This window comes from Corythoichthys intestinalis, chromosome 12 (genome assembly GCF_030265065.1).
Source record: "Corythoichthys intestinalis isolate RoL2023-P3 chromosome 12, ASM3026506v1, whole genome shotgun sequence".
Classification (NCBI taxonomy): domain Eukaryota; kingdom Metazoa; phylum Chordata; class Actinopteri; order Syngnathiformes; family Syngnathidae; genus Corythoichthys; species Corythoichthys intestinalis.
Window position 1 is genome coordinate 32199937 of NC_080406.1, and position 20833 is coordinate 32220769.

General features: G+C 39.9%; 1 protein-coding gene across 4 annotated transcripts in view; it reads left to right on the plus strand.

Moving 5' to 3' along the window:
* Nucleotides 1-20833, plus strand: part of sema5ba (sema domain, seven thrombospondin repeats (type 1 and type 1-like), transmembrane domain (TM) and short cytoplasmic domain, (semaphorin) 5Ba) — a 242106-nt gene that overhangs the window by 82537 nt on the left and 138736 nt on the right. For all 4 annotated transcript variants that reach the window (XM_057852117.1, XM_057852115.1, XM_057852114.1 and 1 more), the window contains exons 3-4: nucleotides 8814-8913; nucleotides 8981-9026. In XM_057852117.1, coding sequence (XP_057708100.1) covers nucleotides 8814-8913; nucleotides 8981-9026 — 146 coding nt within the window. The remainder of the gene's footprint in view (nucleotides 1-8813; nucleotides 8914-8980; nucleotides 9027-20833) is intronic.

Below are 20833 nucleotides of genomic sequence, written 5' to 3' on the forward strand. Positions count from 1 at the left end.
AAAGTTAAAAAAAACAGCAATAACCCCAACCATCCTCCATCTCCCAATTTTTAATTTCCCTCATTTCCTCACATACTTAATGCCAAATCTCAATTTTAACTCCCCATGAACATAGGATGTATATTACAATTGAAGTTAATGTAAACATTTACTTTTGCTTTCTTTCTTTTTTTAAAAAAAATAATAATAAAGATATAAGTAACATACATTCAGAAAAATAAGTACAAATGACTTATATTATGCAGAGTGAAATGGAATATATTTTGAAAAACGCGTAAACATTGACTTTTTAAAATAATAAGGAAATGAATAAGTAGCCTAATATAAATGAACAAATATAAGTCCAAATTGCACATTGACAGCTAAGATGTTCTGAACCTCCCCATAGGAGCAAATTAAACTAAATATGATAAATAAGCCTCCTCAACTCTTTCTTTGCTCTTAAAGATTTCACCCATTTTCTGTTGCATTGCCCTTTTTTTGTCGCATCCATTCAACAAACTTTTATTTTTTTTTGCTGTTCCAGAAAACATGCACATTTGAACCAAACAGAGCTAACTACAGTTGTGGTCAAAAGTTTACATACACTTGTGAAGAACATAATGTCATGGCTCTCTTGAGTTTCCAGTTATTTCTACAACTCTGATTTTTCTCTGATAGAGTGATTGGAACAGATAGTTCTTTGTCACAAAAAACATTCATGAAGTTTGGTTCTTTTATGACTTTATTATGGGTGAACAGAAAAAAGTGATCAAATCTCCTGGGTCAAAAATATACATACAGCAGCGCTAATATTTGGTAACATGTCCCTTGGCCATTTTCACTTCAATTAGGCGCTTTTGGTAGCCATCCACAAGCTTCTGGCAAGCTTCTGGTTGAATCTTTGACCACTCCTCTTGACAGAATTGGTGCAGTTCAGTTAAATTTGATGGCTTTCTGACATGGACTTGTTTCTTCAGCATTGTGCACAAGTTCTAAATGGGACTTTGGGAAGGCCATTTGAAAACCTTAATTCTAGCCTGATTTAGCCATTCCTTTACCACTTTTGATGTGTGTTTGGGGTCATTGTCCTGTTGGAACACCCAACTGCGCCCAAGACCCAATCTTCGGGCTGATGACGTTAGGTTATCTTGAAGAATTTGAAGGTAATCCTCCTTCTTCATTATCCCATTTACTCTCTGTAAAGCACCAGTTCCATTGGCAGCAAAACAGCCCCACAGCATAATATTACCACCACCGTGCTTGACGGTAGGCATGGTGTACCTGAGGTTAAAGGCCTCACCTTTTCTCTTCCAAACATATTGCTGGGCATTGTGGCCAAACAGCTCGATTTTTGTTTCGTCTGACCACAGAACTTTCCTCCAGAACGTCTTATCTTTGTCCATGTCATCAGCAGCAAACTTCAGTCGAGTCTTAAGGTGCCGCTTTTGGAGCAAGGGCTTCCTTCTTGCACGGCAGCCTCTCAGTCCATGGAGATGCAAAACACGCTTGACTGTGGACACTGACACATGTGTTCCAGCAGCTTCTAATTCTTGGCAGATCTGCTTTTTGGTGATTCTCGGTTGAATCTTCACCCTCCTGACCAATTTTCTCTCAGCAGCAGGTGATAGCTTGCGTTTTCTTCCTGATCGTGGCAGTGACAAAACAGTGCCATGCACTTTATACTTACAAACAATTGTTTGCACTGTTGCTCTTGGGACCTGCAGCTGCTTTGAAATGGCTCCAAGTGACTTTCCTGACTTGTTCAAGTCAATGATTGTTCAAGTCAATAATCACTCACAAGAAATTGCTAATTCGTGTTGCTGTATGTATATTTTTGACCCAGCAGATTTGATCACTTTTTCTGTTAACCCATAAAGTCATAAAAGAACCAAACTTCATGAATGTTTTTTGTGACAAAGAAGTATCTGTTCCAATCATACTATCGGAGAAAAATCAGAGTTGTAGAAATAACTGGAAACTCAAGAGAGCCATGACATTATGTTCTTCACAAGTGTATGTAAACTTTTGACCACAATTGTATCTGTGCTGATCACATGTCAGTATGTCAGCCAATTGAGCGGATAAATGAGTCCAGGCGTTTTGCTTTGCTGTGTGCATTCGCACTGACGTGACTCATCATCGTCAGACTCAGATAACTTCAGCAGCTGGGGAAACCTCCATGCCGTCCGTGGAATAAAATACATAATAAATATCGGTGGAAACGGATTACGCTACACAAGCACTTTATTTTGCTTGTTGTTAACACTTGTGTATGTAAATCTGATGTTGATAGATTGTTTAATTCTTGGAGAGGAAATGCGTGTGTCGCAATTTAGCATTTTTTTTTCACATAGCGTTTTGACAGTTGCCGTCATATTTTTGGAATCAAAGCACCGTGTACCGGAACAGCAGTCCGGCCCTGAATCTTATACCGGAACTGTGTTCTCGTCCTGAATCTTATACCGGAACTGTGTTCCTGACCGTTCTGGCCCACTTTCACACCTGCTTATACCTGTGGATTATTTTGTAGTTTGTACTGCCATTTCAAGTTATCGACATCAAATCCATTTCACTGGTAAAGGCTTGTATTGAGTGATAACTTTTCACTGCCGTTGACAGCGATTGACGTCCAATCGAATTTGACTGGGGCGTCGGGAGCAATTTTAAAAACCTGATCTTTGTTTCCTGATTCCAGTTCTCTGTTTTACATATCAAAGTGGAAGGATTTGTTAGCCTTTGCATCCTTTGGTTTTTCTGAAAGCGGCCATTAGAGAAAAATGTTTGGACACCCCCTGCAAGTAAAACAAGAGGCAATGCTCAAAAGTTTAAAGAATTGGTAGAGTCAGCTAGCTCAAATGTCTTTAATCAAAAGTAATTACAAAGCATCTACCTTTCTGCAACAACACGCAAGACTAATCCCTAATTCTGCCTAGCATGACCTTGCCAATAGCTCTCTCAGGTGGAATTGTATCAATAGAAGTCAACTGAGTTCTTGGTGTGAAAGAAAGGTGGATAACAACTGCTCCAGCACATCCAATGTTTTTCAGAAGATTTCTTTTTAAGATCACGACTGCCAAGTCTTATCTCTTGATCTACCTCAAGCTGCAGCCGCTATCTCGCCCCGTTCTCCCAATTTCGTTCCGGCCGAACGAGAGCGAGGGAGCAAAGGGGACGGGTCGGCGTAAATGATCAGAGCGACGAGAGGCCGCGAAACAGCAATGAAGACCGGTCGCCACAGGAATGGCGTCCGGGTCAACTGACTAAAACTGTAGCTTCAGCTCAGTCATAGGCTAGTGGTTAGAAAGACTTTTATAGTATTCTGAAAGTTATTATGTACAAGCAGATAGCAAGTGACTTTTATTTTGGCGATCAACCATGTATGAGATGGTGGCACATGACTTTATTGTGAAAAACAGCTAGTGCAAGCATGGCACTTTTATTTTGAAAGACTCCAAACGCATTAAGCTTTTCATAATACTGAATTTCGTGGTTGCTTTTGGCTTTTATTGACTGAATTTTGTGGTTGCTTTTGGCTTTTATTGTGAAAGTATTGTGAAGATCACCAATCACGGAGCATTCCCTTTATTTTGAAAGTCACGTACGTACATACTGCATGTTTTGTTATTGCTCTTTTATTGTGAAAGTTGATCGTGACTTTTGTTTAAAGTCATGTTGAAGCTGGATGATAAGGGGTTGAAATACTTTATTTATTTTTTATTCTCCTCTAGGCATACTGTTGCATGTCACTTTACATTTGAAAGTCCTCCTCCAGTATAAGATGTATATTGTACGTGCCTTTGCATATGACCTTTATTGTGCAATTCCACTTGTTTAGTCACAATTTGTTGTCATGTAAGATTATTTTTTTGAAAGTCACCCTTCATACACTGGTATTAAAAAGTATCTTGGTACATTTCTAGGACATTTCTGCATTAAATCACCATCAAAAGTGATCTTTGTCAAAATCACACAGATGAAAAAACATTGTCTGCTTTAACTAAAATCACCCACACATTAATGCATTTTCATATTTTAATGAGGATAGTATGCAAACAATGACAGAAGGGGGAAAAATAAGTAAGTAAACAATCACATTTAATATTTTGTGCCCCCACCCCCTCCCCCCTTTGGCAGCAATAACTTCAACCAGACGCTTCCTGTAGCTGCAGATCAGTCTGGCACATTGATCAGGACTAATCTTGGCCCATTTTTCTCAACAAAACTGCTGTATTTCAGTTAGATTCCTGGGATGTCTGGCATGAATCGCTGTCTTTAGGTCATGCCACAGCCTCTCAATTGGGTTCAAGTCTGGAAATTGTCTTGGTCAAACCAGAACATGTACTTTGTTCTTCTGAAACCATTCTGAAATTGATTTACCTCTGTGTTTTTCATCATTGTCTTGTTGCAGCATCCATCTTCTTTTTAGCTTCAACTGTCTGACAGGGCCTCAGGTTTTCCTGCAAAACATCCTGATAAACTTTTGAATTCATTCTTCAGTTAATGATTGCAAGTTGTCCAGGCCCTGAGGTAGCAAAACAACCCCTCAACCATGCTTTGTGGTGGTGTTGGTGAGCTGTTCCATTTTTCCTCCACACATGACGTTGTGTGTCGCTCCCAAACAATTCAACTTTGGTTTCATCAGTGACAAAATATTTTGTTAAAACACTGTGGAGTTTCCAAGTGGCTTTTGCGAACATTAAACGAGCACTTTTTTTTTTTTTAGTTAAAGCAGACACTCTATTTTCATCTGTGTGATTTTGACAAAGATCAGATCACATTTGATGGTGATTTTATGCAGAAATGTAAGAAATTCCAAAAGTTTCAGATACTTTTTCATACCAATGTAAACTGGACCTTCTGTTGTTGTTCTTATGTTTAATAAATTTACAAAATTTAAAAATAAACAAATTCCATCTGGTCGTGATGAAGTGTTGAGGAAATGAATCAATGTATTCCATTTTTTAAAAACGGCTCTAACAATAAAAAAAAAAAAAAGAACAAGACATTTTATGAATGTGTTTTAAATGGACTCCGAGTTTTTGTCTACGCCACACAAAATGTGACAACAAAATAAAAACACTCAAGCCGGCAAATCAACAGTGAGGAAAGGGGAGTAGGTGTTAATGCGGGGACATGGGGTGGCTTTACGGTCCCAGCTGTGGGCAGCTTACGAGGGGATTGAACAGGCGGTGCGTATAAAAAGGCTTGTAAGCGAGAGGATAAATGTCTTTCGTTCCTCACTGTAGGAATTCTCAACAGACGGATGTTTACTGTCGCTTTAAGAGGAACAGAAAGGGGGCGGGCTCGCCTAATTAGAGACTAAATAGTAACTTTAATTGCACACTTTGTATTCAAGCGCTGGTAAAAAAATGACATGAAGTCTGATGTGATCTTTTGCTAGTTGTCCAACAGCTTCATACGCGCTTACACCAGTTCTGCTATGCTAGGGTGACTATATTTCGATTTCCAAAAAAGAGGACAGTTGGCCTGGCCTCGAGATACTTGAATATTTCTCGAAGTTCACTCAAAGGTGCCTATATCATTTTAATATATATTTAAAGTGTGCCTCCTCCGTCTGGATAAAAAATTCAGACGTAAGATGTCAGTATGTATGTATACAGTCTAAGGGTGTAATGGTACATGCATTTGTATTGAACCGTTTCGGTACGTGGTGCTCGGTTCGGAATGGTGGCGTAGCGAACGAGTTTCTGAAGTAATGTAACTCTTACTTTTCGAGGCTGTGAGTCGATCAGGTTACAGTTTCTTTACTCCGTCTTCTCTACTATATTGAGGACCAACACGGTTGAACAGTATAACCCAGAAACGTCAACGGCGCGACAACGCAGTGAAACGCGGGCGTTAAAGTCAATCAGCCAATGCACACCAGTCGCAGTGCGGCCGCGTGTTCGACGCGTCCCAGAAGTGGCTCAACACGACGCACGCGAAAAGAACGGCAGAGTTTATTATTTGACGCGAGACGCGGCCCTCCTGTGTCAATACTACTACCGGTAGCAGACCAGACCAGAAGTCACTTGTGTAAAAATATAGTGGATCGTAACCAACTTTTTGAGTCCACAGTTGACTTGTCTTTGTTGATTTACTGCTGTCTTCTCTGCCATAATAATAACCAACACGGCCCCTTGTTCAATACAAAACCCTCCTACCACAACAAAACAAGTAGGGACTAATATTCACATAGGGACTAAAGTTATACAACATAAAATATACAATATAAATGAATACTTGATCACATTTGTAAAATACAAACACATAATAAAATAAATAATAACCCATTTAAATAAAATAAATTGAAATGAGCTAAAACACCTGTAATTAAATAATAAGAATTATACACAGATCCTGCTTACACAATTAAATTTATTAATTTCTGTGTGGCGCTTTAAATTGAGAAAATCCACCAATAAAGCTTTTGCAAACAAAATGATTCATTGAGGCATTTCATTTGTAAAATACATGTTAAAATCTTTGTCATTGGGATTGCGTTTCTCTTTAGCACAGGACTTCTTTTTTCTTCTTTCTTTCAGAAAGAAAGCTGACCAATACCCGGGGTCTGAAAGGCAAATTGTTGTTGGATTATCTTTAAATACCCGCTACTTTTTGAGCAGAATTCTAGCTTTGTATAGGCTAATGTTCCTATTGTTGAAAGCACAAAGGTGTGTAACAAACAACTAACACATTTATATTTTGCATTCTGTTTTCTTACTGTACCGAAAATGAACCGAACCGTGACCTCAAAACCGAGGTACGTACCGAACCGAGATTTTTGTGTACCGTTACACCCCTAATACAGTCTGTGACTGCGCACGCATGCGTAAATTTGTATCGAAAGTAAAATAAGTGTGTTTTCGAATTAATTACTCTTTTGGGTACATGAGCATTTGATTTTACAGTATACGTATTGATCGTAAAAAACTCTTATTAACATAGATGACGGAACCCTGAGGCCTAAGAACCACAGGTACCTAGAAAACAATCCTAACATTCAACCAAATACACGAACGCAGAACAATTACTGTAAGACTAATACAATATACTGTATCTCTGTGTACTGTTGGAGGCAGTCTGTCAGGTCCTCTGCGTGTTCGTTTTCAATTCAGGTGAGATGGCTAGACTGGATTGCAGAACAAAGCTGTGTAGAAAAATGCACACTGAACAGAGAGCTCGGCGTTGCTTATATGCTGTACAGATAAGGAGGTGTGTCTGTTTGGTGATTAACTCATCTTGCAAAATAGGTCATGAGCCTTGCTGGTTGGCAGTTAAAAGTCCATGATCATTGTTGGCAGTTAAAGTCCATGATTATCTGAGGCAAAACTAACTGTCGGCGGTTTTCTGTGAAAAACAACTCCATTTATGGACATGATTGCATTACGCGAAATGCATACTGACTCCAGTACACATATAACCCAATTTACAACAGAAGACACATGATTGACATTAAATAATTAAATTAAATTTTTAATGCCAGTCATATTAAAAAAGGATAGCGGCCCCTTGGGGATGGGGGTAACCAGGGGTCGCGTTAACCGGATATTTTCCGTCGTTGACCGGTTTTTTTAAAACGGTGACGGAAAAAGCTGAAGTCCGTCCGTCATTTTGACAGGTTGCAATTCACACCCCAGACCACAGGGTGGCGAGTTAGCATATTAATTAGCTATTGTCTCTCTTAATGCATGACGTCGTTGGCTCTTCTGTCAGAATATTGTAGCGTCACCGGGGTCTGGCGGCGGCACCGTGATTGACACATCAACGCGAGGTTCTTATTGGTGCACCCGGTGTGCCAGTGCGTCATCCAATTGATGGACAAGATTGCCACCTGTGTATCGACCCCAATCACATGACGTCACAACTCCGCCCCCCTGACTGGAGCCGCCATATCGTCATGTTTACACATTACCGCTACGTACATGCCTCCTATTACAGCGTGTTTTTCTGCTCGTTAATATTAATAATCAAAATGGTGAAGGCGTGTGTGGCGGTTGGTTGCTGTAACAGAGAAGATAGACGGAGAGACTTAAGTTCTACCGTATTCTGAGAGACCCGAAGATGAGAGCGCGATGGACTGCTGTAATTCGACAAGAAATATGGGCACCAAACGATCACCACAGACTATGTAGTAGTCATTTTATATCTGGTAAGATGCATTTAATATATATTTAGAATATTTTGGGCTGACAACCACAATTAAGATCATTGTGTGACGTTGGTGATTGGGGTCTATATCGTTGCCTCTTTTTCTTTGGGGGCGGAGTTGTTGGCGGTAAGCAGAGTAAAAAGGGAGAAAAATACCACGACTTCCGTGTCTAATTTTTCGCCGCCAAGCAAGCGTTACAATATTAATTAAAAATGAATAAAAACTAAACTATTGAATATGTCATCATTATCATTTAAAAAATTTAAGTGACGGGTAAAAATAGACTATGACCGGATTTTTATGACCCTGTCAGTCAAAATGACAGACAACGAAAATGTCTAGCGCAACCTCTGGTGGTAACATAAACGTCTCTTAGAACTACTCCTTTTCCCCCTACTAGTAGGAGCCACGTCAACTCAGGCAGGCCCCCCAGCGGCCAGAGGGATTCTCTTCAAATTGGTCCTGTGAAAAATCATGAAAACCCGACATTTTCATGAATTTATATAAAACCTGGCCGGACCATATGGACAGGACGTGAAAAGTGGAAATGACCGGGCAAAAGAGGATGTTTGGTCACCCTACGCTATGCTAAGATATATAAAATTTCCATGACATTGCTTCAGTTATGGTAGGCTAGACTATGCTAAGAAATGCTGATAATATTTTGCCTTCTCCTCAGTGCTCAGTCCATGGATGGCCACGTTCTCCTGGACGGGCGTGCGGGATTTCTCCCAGCTCACGCTCGACCTTGCCAGGAACGAACTCATCGTTGGTGCCAGGTGAGACACAAACAAACACTCATGCACACACAGTACATGCTAATTCACACACTGTCTTCTTTTGCAGGAACTTCTTGTTCAGGTTGGACCTTAGCAACATGTCCTTGATCCAGGTAGGATTATCTTCATCTTCTTTGGAATAATGGTGGATTGCAAGCAACTATTCGGTTCATACTTCATCCTCCTACTTAAAAAGAGTGTTTAGCCTTACCTCCTTAAAGGCTGTTTCACACCCGCGGCAAGCGTAAAACAGGTGGAGCTGTTGAGTATGTAGACTGACGTAGATGCTGTCAGGCAGTAAAAAGTGGGTGGACTCCAGCAAGCATATTTACTATCATCCCAAGCACCAATGCATTTATTTTGTTGCACAAGAGAACAGCGACTTTTCCGATTTCAAAGCATAGGGGAGATTATAATAGCTGTGTCAGATGTTTTACTAGTTTTGGTGAGAAGGATAATAGTTTTTTATTGATTTCGTGAAGTACATTTCTACTCTAACACACATCGAGATATCATTTAGCTTGGCAAGTAGAGTTGTGAGAGCCATTTTTCGAGTATGCGCTCGCTCACGAAATTCATCAAGGTTTCGTCAGCCATGAATTGTGTGTATCAATCTGCCGAAACAGCCTGACAGCACAGATATTGTTGCGCTTGCCCCTCTGCTATTGGATGCATAGTCGACGTCAGTGCGGCACTGCTGTGAATATAGTGAAAATTCACTCAAGACTTGCCGTTCCGTCCAAAACACCCACTCTGCTCGTTTTCGCTGAGAAGCCTCCTCCTACACGACCTTTACAATCTATACATTAACTGTATATGTCAAGAATTTTAAAAGTGCTTTGCTGACATACTTAACGGTATCTTCATCTCCCCCTTCCCCAAGTAAACTCCTTAGTGACCATTCAGGATTTGCAACTCCCAAACACTCCTTTAGCCCCTCCCTATCTACTATGTACTTCATACAATGCAATACAACATAATCTACACTTTTTAAACTCCACACAATTTCCAGAGTCCCTAGTTCCCAGCAAGAAAAGCACATCATTTATTTTCGCTTGCCCTACCCTGAGTCATGTTATGGTCACCTTCTCCCTTCTTTTACCTTCCGTAATTGTGTTTGTCACAACTGCTTTTTTAATAGCATAATATTTTCTTCCATTCTGGTCACCGTCCCAGCTCTTTTTCCTTATGTCCAGTCATAGACTTAACTATCACTTGACAGCTCTTACAGACATTGCAACACAGCTTCCCGTAGGGGGCCGGGCCAGACAGAGTGTCGTGGAGCTTTCACTGCGATAAACTCAATCACACGCTGCGTTCTAACGCCGGATTTAGGTGGAAACAGGACGAAAGTTTTAGTGCATACAAGCAGGCAGGAATGTCTCGAGATTGATTTGGTCGAGGATTCAAGGTAATTACATAAAATAGCACTATCCATGCAGTTTGAAACGTGAAAAAAATTTAATGAATGGAAAAAATTTGCTTAACTTTAGCTTGAAATATTTGTGTAAAATAAATGATAACTGCCTGTTTCTTTGTTGTTGTTTTTTTTTTTTTTTGCTTATAACTAAGAATCTAGACTGTTTTACATTCATATCTATACAAATTCTGTGATTTACGCATTCATTTACAAGAATTATCAATTAATAAAGCTGTTTGTTTTGTGATGGCCGCCATGTTGTATTTTGTATCCATACACAATAGCGTAAGTTTACATTCAAGTAATCAGGTAATTTTCGGCCAACTGCCCGTTTTTTGCCCAAAAACTAGTAATTTAGACATTTCAGCATCCATACAAAAAATTCCGCTTTTACGTGCATTATTTTATGAAACATTTCAATCTAAAAATAACGAGGGCCAGATAGCCGGCAATACATGCTGAGGCAATAGTGACATTGGATTTCGACCTTAAATAAGTTGTGATTGTATAAAACAAAATGCAAAATTTGCTTTTGTTGGGTAAAATTAAGATGATTCTGCATGCTTTCCTCAAGTATTAAGTTTCTGATGTGAAAATTGAGGGATTTATTAGCTGTTGAGAGCTGTTTAAGCTGTTCAAAATTTCAAAAAATAATTAAAAAAAAAAAAAAGTAGCTATTTCGGGCAAATATGTTTTAAATATCGCTGTTGATCCTGAAAATATAGGTGATGATCTCTGCATTTGATCTCTGATTTCGGAGTTTTGTTCATATAGCGTAAAATCAGAATTTTACAGCCATTTAAAGTTTTTTAAAAATCGGGATTTTATCAGGGAACGACTTTGAATTTTTTGATGCCGCTGGTCATGGAGACTCACATATGCCTAAGTGAGGTGCCTGTATTGGTTTTAGGTCGCGAGCGGCTTTGGTCTGAATTTTAATTTTTTTTAAATAGGCCCCCTACAGAGCGGCTCCGCGCCCCGTTTCCTGTCAATTGTTAGTGAAGTCTATGGTCCAGCCCCTTTTCCCTTCATTCTTTTACCCTCAGGTTGGTGACCATTTATTGTGGGAGGAAAAAACATAGGATGACATTGATTGTGACGTCTATTGTCAAAGTTCACCAAGTTTCACTTGGAAATTTGCTCGTGATCTTTATTGTGAAATTCCACCCAGTTAAATGTATTATCCCTAAAGGGGTTTTATTGTGGAAATTGATGGGCGTTAATTTGTTCTTTTTGCCCTTTATTTCAAAAGTCACAATATATAAGATGATTTTAGCAGTTACTTGCAGACTTTGAAAAAATACGACAGTACCTACACAACATTCAGTTTGTACACACCAACTTTCACAATTAAAGTCCCCCAGTTACATTGTTTGTGCTTGCTGGTTCGTGCAGCTTTTACTTTGTAAAATCACTGAAAGGTGAAACGTCAGTCAGATAATTTTAGAAACAATTTCCTGGCCACCTTATTGGTTTTCGGAAGCTGTTCTTTGTTTGTTTGTGAGCGTGTGGGTGTGTATGTCCTTGTTTGCATTTGTGTGCGTTTGTCCTTGTTTTTGAGCGTGCGTATTTGTATATTTGTGTGTCTGCGTGTACGTAAGAATATTTGAATACAATTGTGTGTATTCATGTGTCTGTCTGTCTTTATGTCTGTGATTCATTGTGCCCGTGGGCATCCGTTTGTGTGCGCGTGTGTGTTTGTCCACCTACGTGCGCGTGTCACTGCCAACGCATTCATTCGAGACATTCTGGAACAATCCAGCTCCCACCTGAAGCCCTCCCCATCCAGACGTGGAGGGTCACAGGTTATTGTGCTGTTGTTGATGAGGGTGGGGGGGAGTTCAGGGATGTGAGAAGGAAGGATGATGTAAGAGGCGGGGGCTGTTTCAGGGGGTACTGAGGCAAGGCCCCTGAGAATTCACCTGTCTGTTCACAGAATTAGCAAGCAGGCAAGTGAAGACACTGACTAAAAAGCCAATCACTGTGAAAAATGAAACACTGAAACAGTCATTAATACGCTGTGTTAAAAGAAAAAATCTCTACAGAGGACTATCTCAACACCTTCGTCACACGTGTTCCAAGTGAAAGCAAATTTGACAACAGTAGACAATATTCAAAAGTTGCTATAGTATATGAATGTAATAAAAACGCTTAAGACCTTTAAACCTTTATAGACCCTACCCACCGACGTCACAAAATCACGTGCTCGCTGTATGGTTCCGCCCCCTTGTCCGTCATTTTGTGTCTGTATTATCAATGGTCTCAATTGATCGAGCAATTTATAATGCATTTCATGGAAGACCCGGTGCTTTCGGATGCCGTAAACTCACTTGATGCGTTGCGTAAAAGGCGTTATGTGGAAAAGCTTCAGTTTATCCATTCGCCAGATCCATATTTGATGCCTAAATCGATGTTTTTCGACCCGCTGTCTCCGCCGTATTTGCCTGACATCTGCTAGCTACCCTGATATGTACAACTATCTTGTCCACACAAAATCGGCCTATTCTCACGAAAGTTTGAAAAACTTTAAGAGCTTGGAGGCTTATAAATACTTCGTTGCTGGTTGGGTGAAACAGGTCCTCGTCCACGAAAATTCGGCAGGAATCTATTTTGTGCTTGGAAAGGTGAGTTACAAAATTTTCAATTCAAAATCTTTTGTTATTGCTAACATCCACTGTCAAGTCTAATGTATTTCATGTCGTTTGTCAATGGAGTTAGGGCTTTTAATGTTTATATGGTTTAGCGATAGCACTCTCACTACATACGTACATACGTGTATGTTGTCGGCGATTAGCCTAGCAATGATCTTAATTGTGGTTGTCAGCCCAAAACCCTCTAAATATATATTAAATGCATCTTACCAGATATAAAATGACTACTACATAATCTGTGGTAATCGTTTGGAGCCCAGTTTTCTCGTCGAATTGCAGCAGCCCATCTCGCTCTCTTCTCTCCGGGTCTCTCGGAATCCGGTAGAACTTCAAGTCTCTCCGTCTTCTCCGTCTATCTTCTCTGTTATTGCAACCGACCGCCACACACGCCTTCACCATTTTGATTATTAATGTTAACGAGCAGAAAAACACGTCGTAAATAGGAGGAATGTACGTAGCCGTAACAGGTAAACATGATGTGTTGACGGACAAATGGGCGGCCCGGATCACTTCACTTGACGACTGGGTTGTCGATTGTCTTCGCCGATCGGCAACCCACCCTGCGGAGAGCAATTGACAGCTCGTTCCCCTGCTACTACAGACAGGAGAGCTCGCCGGGGAAGCAGCTGGACAATGGCCGCTGAACAAACCGGCCGACGTCGGAGGAGCGCGTAGCTGCCAAATGGTCAACATGAATATGGCAAAATAATGCTTTACTACACGGCGAAGACGTAGACAGCGAGAGTCATACGAGAGCGGCTGCAGTTGTTGTGCAGCTAATATGTGCAGCTAATGTGTATGAGGAGAGCTTTTTACATGCTCATCCATGATCAAACATAAGCAGTCCTTTATTTAAGAAAGTTTGTAGTGTTTACTTTGTAATGGCTGTATTCGTGGCTATTTTTAACACAAAGTTGCAATTTCTGATCGGTCGGAAAATTTGACAGAACACCGGGCACATGAAGAGGGCAATAAGCCGAGTATAGTGCTCTCCCGGCGGGGGCATGTGCAACAAGCCGCTGGTCGTCGGCCGAGGGGACAAGGAGCATGTCAGCCATAAAATGCAAGCCACCTACATTTAAAATGATCCCAGTATTTGACATAATACAAAACAGGATGTTTACTCACTTCCTCGTAAGTCCCATGGTCCCACAGTAGTCGGGCTTGTTTTGGCCAATATCCACCGGTGAATGGGTACCTTTTGAAACCCTAAAAAGGCGCACACGCCTCTCCCTCGTACAGCAAGATTTTTCTGCAGCCGTTTGGCTGGCGTGATGCAAAAAATAAACTTATTAATCCGCAAAATCATCTGAATCCTTAGTCCTTATCATACAACAGTACAGCTGTATAGTGAAGAGGACTCCTTCCTCCGTACACGTCACAGCGCCCTCTTCCTCAATGCAAGACTGAAGTCTGTCATTTTCGTAGCGCGGGATTTATAAAATTGAACAAATATATCGATTGCTTGTTCACACATCCAAGTGGTCCATTTCATTCAGGAGCATAAAATACCACTTGTATTATGAAATAAACATGCAATAAATATGGTTTCTGTAGGAAGACAAACATGACACAAACACTCTTCTGATTCATTATTATTGTAATGAAGTTAAACTTGAGGCGGCATTGTACAACAGAGTAGTCACGTGGTGCGTCATTCTCTATACCAGGGGTCCCCAAACTACGGCCCGCCTCCACATTTGGTCCGGCGCCCTGAACAAATTTTTTTCTTTTTTTTTTATATATTGTTATTTATTTCCTGTCTTTTTTCTGTGAAGAACCCAGAGAGGGTTATTTGGTTATTATCTATTTAATTAATAATGTTATATTTCTTGATATAACGGTCAAAGTGGATGATTTTTCTTTTCCTAGTATTTCTCTCAGTTTGCTCTTTTATTTACATTTTGGATATCGCTCTGTGGAGTCGCTTTTTGTTGGATTAAAGCAGGGGTCCCCAAACTACGGCCCGCCTCGACATTTGGTCCGGCCCCCTGAACAATACCAGAGAGCATTTTGAAAAATTTTTTTTTTCTCAGTAGTTTTATTTATTTCCTGGCCTTTTTCTGTGAAGAACTTAGAGAGGGTTATTTGGTTATTATCTAATTAATAGTGATATTGTTATTTATTATTTATTATTATTATTATATTATATTATATTATTATTTTTATTTTATTTTATTTTGTTTCATGAAGAATCCAGAAAGGGTTATTTGATTGTGGCTTTCTGAAAAACAATAAATTTTTACATTTAGGCACTCCTGCAATCGTCACACTTTTTCTGTTACAAACTGACCCCGGCCCCTCATCAGAGAAGGGAAAAGTTATGTGGCCCTCACAGGAAAAAGTTTGAGGACCCCTGGATTAAAGGAACGAACACAATACGAGCAGTGAGAGTCTTTTTTGCCACTGTCCAGCGTGCTTTTTGAGGAGAACGAATGAAGAGAGCGTCTAGCTGGGGCCTTTTACGTTTTGGAACCTACACTATGTACCATATGAAAATGTGACGCATTGTGAACATATGGCAGATAATACGTCGCATTTTTGTGTCATTGTTTCGTCAGACGAAAACTGGCGTTTGTCTCGTTATGTTCTAGTCACCCAAGCCACGTTTTTAGCTCGTCATTGTCACTTCATCGTCAAATTGTTCACCGACGAAATATTTTTGTTATCGTCATTATAGACTAAAACAACACTGCTTAAATATTGACAATTGGTATTATTATATAGGGCTTTGCATTGCAAAGGCCCAGATAATAAAATTGCTCAACTTTATTATTCTTTATTATCTGGGGCGTTGCCTTGTTTAAGTATCTTACTCTCAACTTTTTTTTCGGCACGCCGCGCAGCCCGAGCAATGTGACTAATCGGCACCGTTCAAATATCGACACGTCCGGAATTTTCGCGCGACGCAGGGACTTTTTCAAACGTCCCCGAAAGTTTTTCTATTCGGCCGACTGTCTGAAATTTTTTTTTCAAAACAGAATTTGGGAAAAAAATACCAGTTCCCTGGAAATTTGCCAAAAACTCCCATTCATTTCTAATGGGATGCCAATGAAAGCCATGTATGTCCAAATTTCCCATTAATTTCCAAAGGCATTTACTTTGCATTGACGCCCAATTACACAGATGCCATTGACGGTCATGTATGTCAATTCCATTGATGCCGATGCACTCGGACTCCATTGACGCATATGTAAGTCGATGGCTTTGACGGCCATGGACGTCCAAATTTCCCATTCATTTTCAATGGCATTTAGATTGCATAGATCCCCATGCACACAGATGCCAATGATGGCTATGAACGTTAATTCCATTGACTGCCATGTATGTTGATTCCATTGATGCCAATGTACTTGGATTCCATTGATGCCTATGTAAGTTGATGCCATTTACATCCATGTACGTCCAAATTTCCCATTCACTTTCAAGGGCATTTACATTGCATTGACCTGATATCACCACGACACGTCCCCGAAATGTCCCCAACTCAACAGGAAGTGACCTGATATGACCAGGACATGCCCCCGAAATGTCCCCAAATCAACAGCAAGTGACCTGATATGACTAAGACATGTCCCCGAAATGTCCCTAAATCAACAGCAAGTGACCTGATATGACCAAGACATGTCCCCGAAATGTCCCCAAATCAACAGGAAGTGACCTGACATTGTCCCCGAAATGTCTCCAAATCAACCTGGGCAAGGCTAATATCTGTACCTCTCCACAGCAAAGCCCCATAGTAATTTCTCCAGAAATTGCAATTTCTACTATGTATGTATTTTTTCCCTTCATTTCATTTCATTCTTATATCATATGATTAAATAATATATAATTAAATATAATTATATCATATAATTAAAAATATATTTATGAATTAATATAATGTTGATATGAGCTAAATTCATGCAATTAAAGTGAATAAAACAGAAAGACACTGGTTACGGCACCAATTAACACTCTAAAGTGTTTTTTGACATCCAATTCATTTAAACTGGGAGGACTGGCTGTGAATGCTAATGTGTGCCATTGAGTTAAGTGCCCAATAAGGGTTAAAAAAAAATGTGCATGAGGAGGGTCCACAAGACTGTCCTCCATGTAAAATTTGGATGTAGTGTGGTTGCTCATGGACTTTTTACAAGCTGGATGTTTTATGGTCACTCATGAAATGTTGTTGTTAAAGTCACCCTGTGTGGTTGTTTGTAACATTTATTGTGAAAGTCCCATCGTGTAAAATTTGGGTGTTTTGTGGTCGCTTTTGAATTTTATTTGAACTCATTGCAAGATGGATGTCGTATGGTTACTTTGGGACTTTTAATATGAAAGTAGAGTAGGAAAGGCTGTTTTTTGTTGTTGCTGGGGTGTTTTTATTGTGAAAATCCACCATTTACAAGGTGAATAATTCTTTGTCCTTTTTCGTTTATACTTTTAATTTGAATGTTCACCGTGTACAATGTAAGATATGTTGCCTCACTTGGAGTTGTATTGTGAAAGACAATCGTGCAAAATGTGAAAAATGTGTGGCTTTCATGTAAAAGCTGGAGGTTTTATTATTTGTTTTCTACTTTCATCTGGAAAGTAACAAAAAAAAATATGATGCCAAGTTTTTTTTCTTGTGACTTTTATTGTGAAAGTGCACAATGTTCTGTGTTTCATGTTTCTGGACACAAGCAAGGTGCTGTGTTGTTGCTCTTTTACTTTTATTTTGGAGGCTATTAAAGGAAAGCTGGATGCCTTGTGCATATTGTACAAAGATATGTCGTCTCTTTTTTACTTTTATTGTGAAAATCCATTGTGCACTATGAAAATACCACTTTTAACACTTTTATTATCATTTTGAAAGTCACAAATAACAAGACTAAGCGTTACTTTTTTTGTGACTTTCATTGTTCATGTTTCCGTGTGTAAACCCACTTTGTACAAGCTGGGTGTTTGGTTGGCAGAAAAGTATGACTATCACAATAAAAGCCGACACAAAGTTGAATTTGGATTTGGCAAATTTCACAATGAAAATCCTGAATTCACAGTAAAAGTAATTTGTTATCAAAAAATTCACAGTTACAGTTATGAGTAGCACTTTTATTTTGAAATATTGGGCAGTGATTACTACAGTGGACAGCTATTCAAAACGCTGTATAGAGCTAGTGATTATTTCAGGTGACGTGATAACCTTTTTTGTGTGTGTGTGTGTGTGTGTGTGTGTGTGTGTGTGTGTGTGTGTGTGTGTGTGTGTGTGTGTGCAAGTGACTGTTTAAAAAAAAATTGCCATTATATTATATCATGATATAATTTTGTATAATAATTGTTTTAAGCTATTGATCTTTTGTTGTATTTGTTTAAAAAATGCAATTATGAATACAAACTAAATCAATAAAATTGTAATGATTAAAAAATCCCTGGTAGTAACATTCTTAAGTTATGATTAATAATATCATATAATATGAATCCCATTGCCTGCCATTGACAGTGATAGATGTCTAATTCATTTAAACTGGGAAGACTCTGCGAATGCTGAATGTTTCATCCAATCAATTTTGACTGGCCAGTCAAAGTGCATTGGATGTCTAGCGCCATCAATGGCAGCGAGTGAGTTAAATGAGTGCCCTCTTTAAACACTGAAACAAATTGTTTATTACAATGAAATTCTATTTTTATTTGGAAATACTTTTTTACTTTCGCAATTGTGAATATTATAAACAGTAATGTCTATCAGTCTGTGATGCTCCCACTCAGGCATCCTCAGGCTCCCTACGCTGCTTTTTTTTTTTTTCCCCCAGCCTCTTTTTTTTTTAAAATCTAAGTCCTCTCCATGTTGCCGCGTGGGATGCGGGCCGGCGCCGCTTTTAGTACCCGGTCTGATGCCTGATTGCCGCCCACTTGTGCCGTCCCGCCTGCGCCCGCTGTCAGAGCGCCCACTCGGAGGTGCCTCTCGCAAACCCCCCCCCCCCCCCCACTTGTCCCCCGTCACCACTGTAGAACAGCAGTAGGAAGGTGGTGGGAGGTATGCAGTATGTGCGTATGTGTGTGTGGGATGGATATTGGTAAAAAAAAATCTCAAGTGTTTAACAGGAGCAAAAGAGGAAAATAAGCTCCCATGCATTTCTCATTACTTGCGACTTTGCATAAGCGTTCGCGTTCATAACCTGACGGGAAGTCAGACATAAGTAACAGACATAATCAAAATAACACAACAATAACAACATCTGTTCATCACATCGGATATTATTACACTGTTGATTCAGTTCCCAGTGGCGCACGAGTAGCAAGAAACACATCATAAACAGCTTTTATGAAGTGGACTTGCAATGTTTGAAGTATCGTTTTAATGATCATTGGGAAACAAAAACTGTAATTGTGACATAAAAACAATAAACCAGAAGTTAAGCAATGCTGGAATTGGGACGTCAACTGTTTGGCTGCCATTGACAGCAATCGACAGCCAATCCATTTCAATTGGGAGCCAGCCCAAACGGATTGGACGTCTGTACCTGTCAATGGCAGCCACTTAATTAGGTGAATTCAAATTGTCATTGTGTCTTTAGAGAATGCAATTTCTGGAGAAACTGCGTGCGAATGCTTTCGTACCGGTCAATAAGCTCACATTCATTTCGGGGTACTTCTTGTTGATGTTGGGGCTGTCCCATGTCCCTTCCTGTTGATTTGTGGTGTCTTCCTGTTAATTTGGGCCACTTCCTGTTGATTTAGTGGAGATTTATGTCACTTCCAGTTGATTTTGGGTCACTGGTTGTTCATATTGGCAATGACAGTGAAAACGTTCAAATGTGTATTTGGCTACAAGTGTGCAGAAAAAGGCAAATAATGATCACAAAAGGTTATACAGTATTACACTTTCTGTTTGGCAACAAATGTGCAAAATTTGTGCAAATATTTCAAACAAGGTTGTAGCTACACGCTGCAATATTTGGCTTTATACAACAACAACAACCTAGTTGATCACCAAAAACGCTAAACAGTGTTCACTTGACATACGATCGCGCCGACACCTGATCTTTTCCACATCCGACGTAAAATTTGACTTGCCATTTGTTTCTACATCCAACAACATAACAGCGCCACAGACGGACGCACGGCGGATTTTTTGTGAGGGAAAATAACACGAGTTCCAGGAAGGTTAGTGCAGGTGGTGAAACAAGGAAAAAGGTGACGCTTACCATTGAAATGGAGATGGAAATGATAGAAAAATATGAGCGTGGGGTGCGCATCCCTGAACTGGCTCAATAATATGACTGTAGAATGTCTACGGTCTCCACGGTCCTTCTCCAACCTCCGTTTGCCAGTCTTTATAAGTAAAGTTGCACCGATACCGATACCAGTATCCGGCCCGAATTGGTGGTATCGGTATCGACTAGTACCAACATTTAGGGCGCCGATACCATCTACTGGCATCACTTGAACGCAAATGTACACTGTCCTCCCCACGTGAGCTAACTTCCCAAATCCCGATGCATGACATCTGTATGTCTTTGTCTTGAAATTACCAAATGAAATTAACTCCTTCGTCTTCAATTTTAAGGATGTAAACTACAACGCATATCCACGATGTTACGCTGCTCATCTAACATGGCATTCACAAATGATTAGCATGCATAAGCTAACGCCTGCTATTATAGCGCCGATGGGATCAGAAAGCTTAAAAGGTGGGAGACTAAGCAAACTCATGGTTTCATGATGAACAATGAGTGGCAAATTAAGAGCGCCGTACTTCAAACTCGTCCTGTTTATGAAAGTCCATTGTCATATGTGTTGTGCAGTAATGACCAGAAGTGACTTCTGTGGCCAGAAAACACTCAAGCGGCGCAGCACGCACACTAGATATCATCAAATAGCAAGC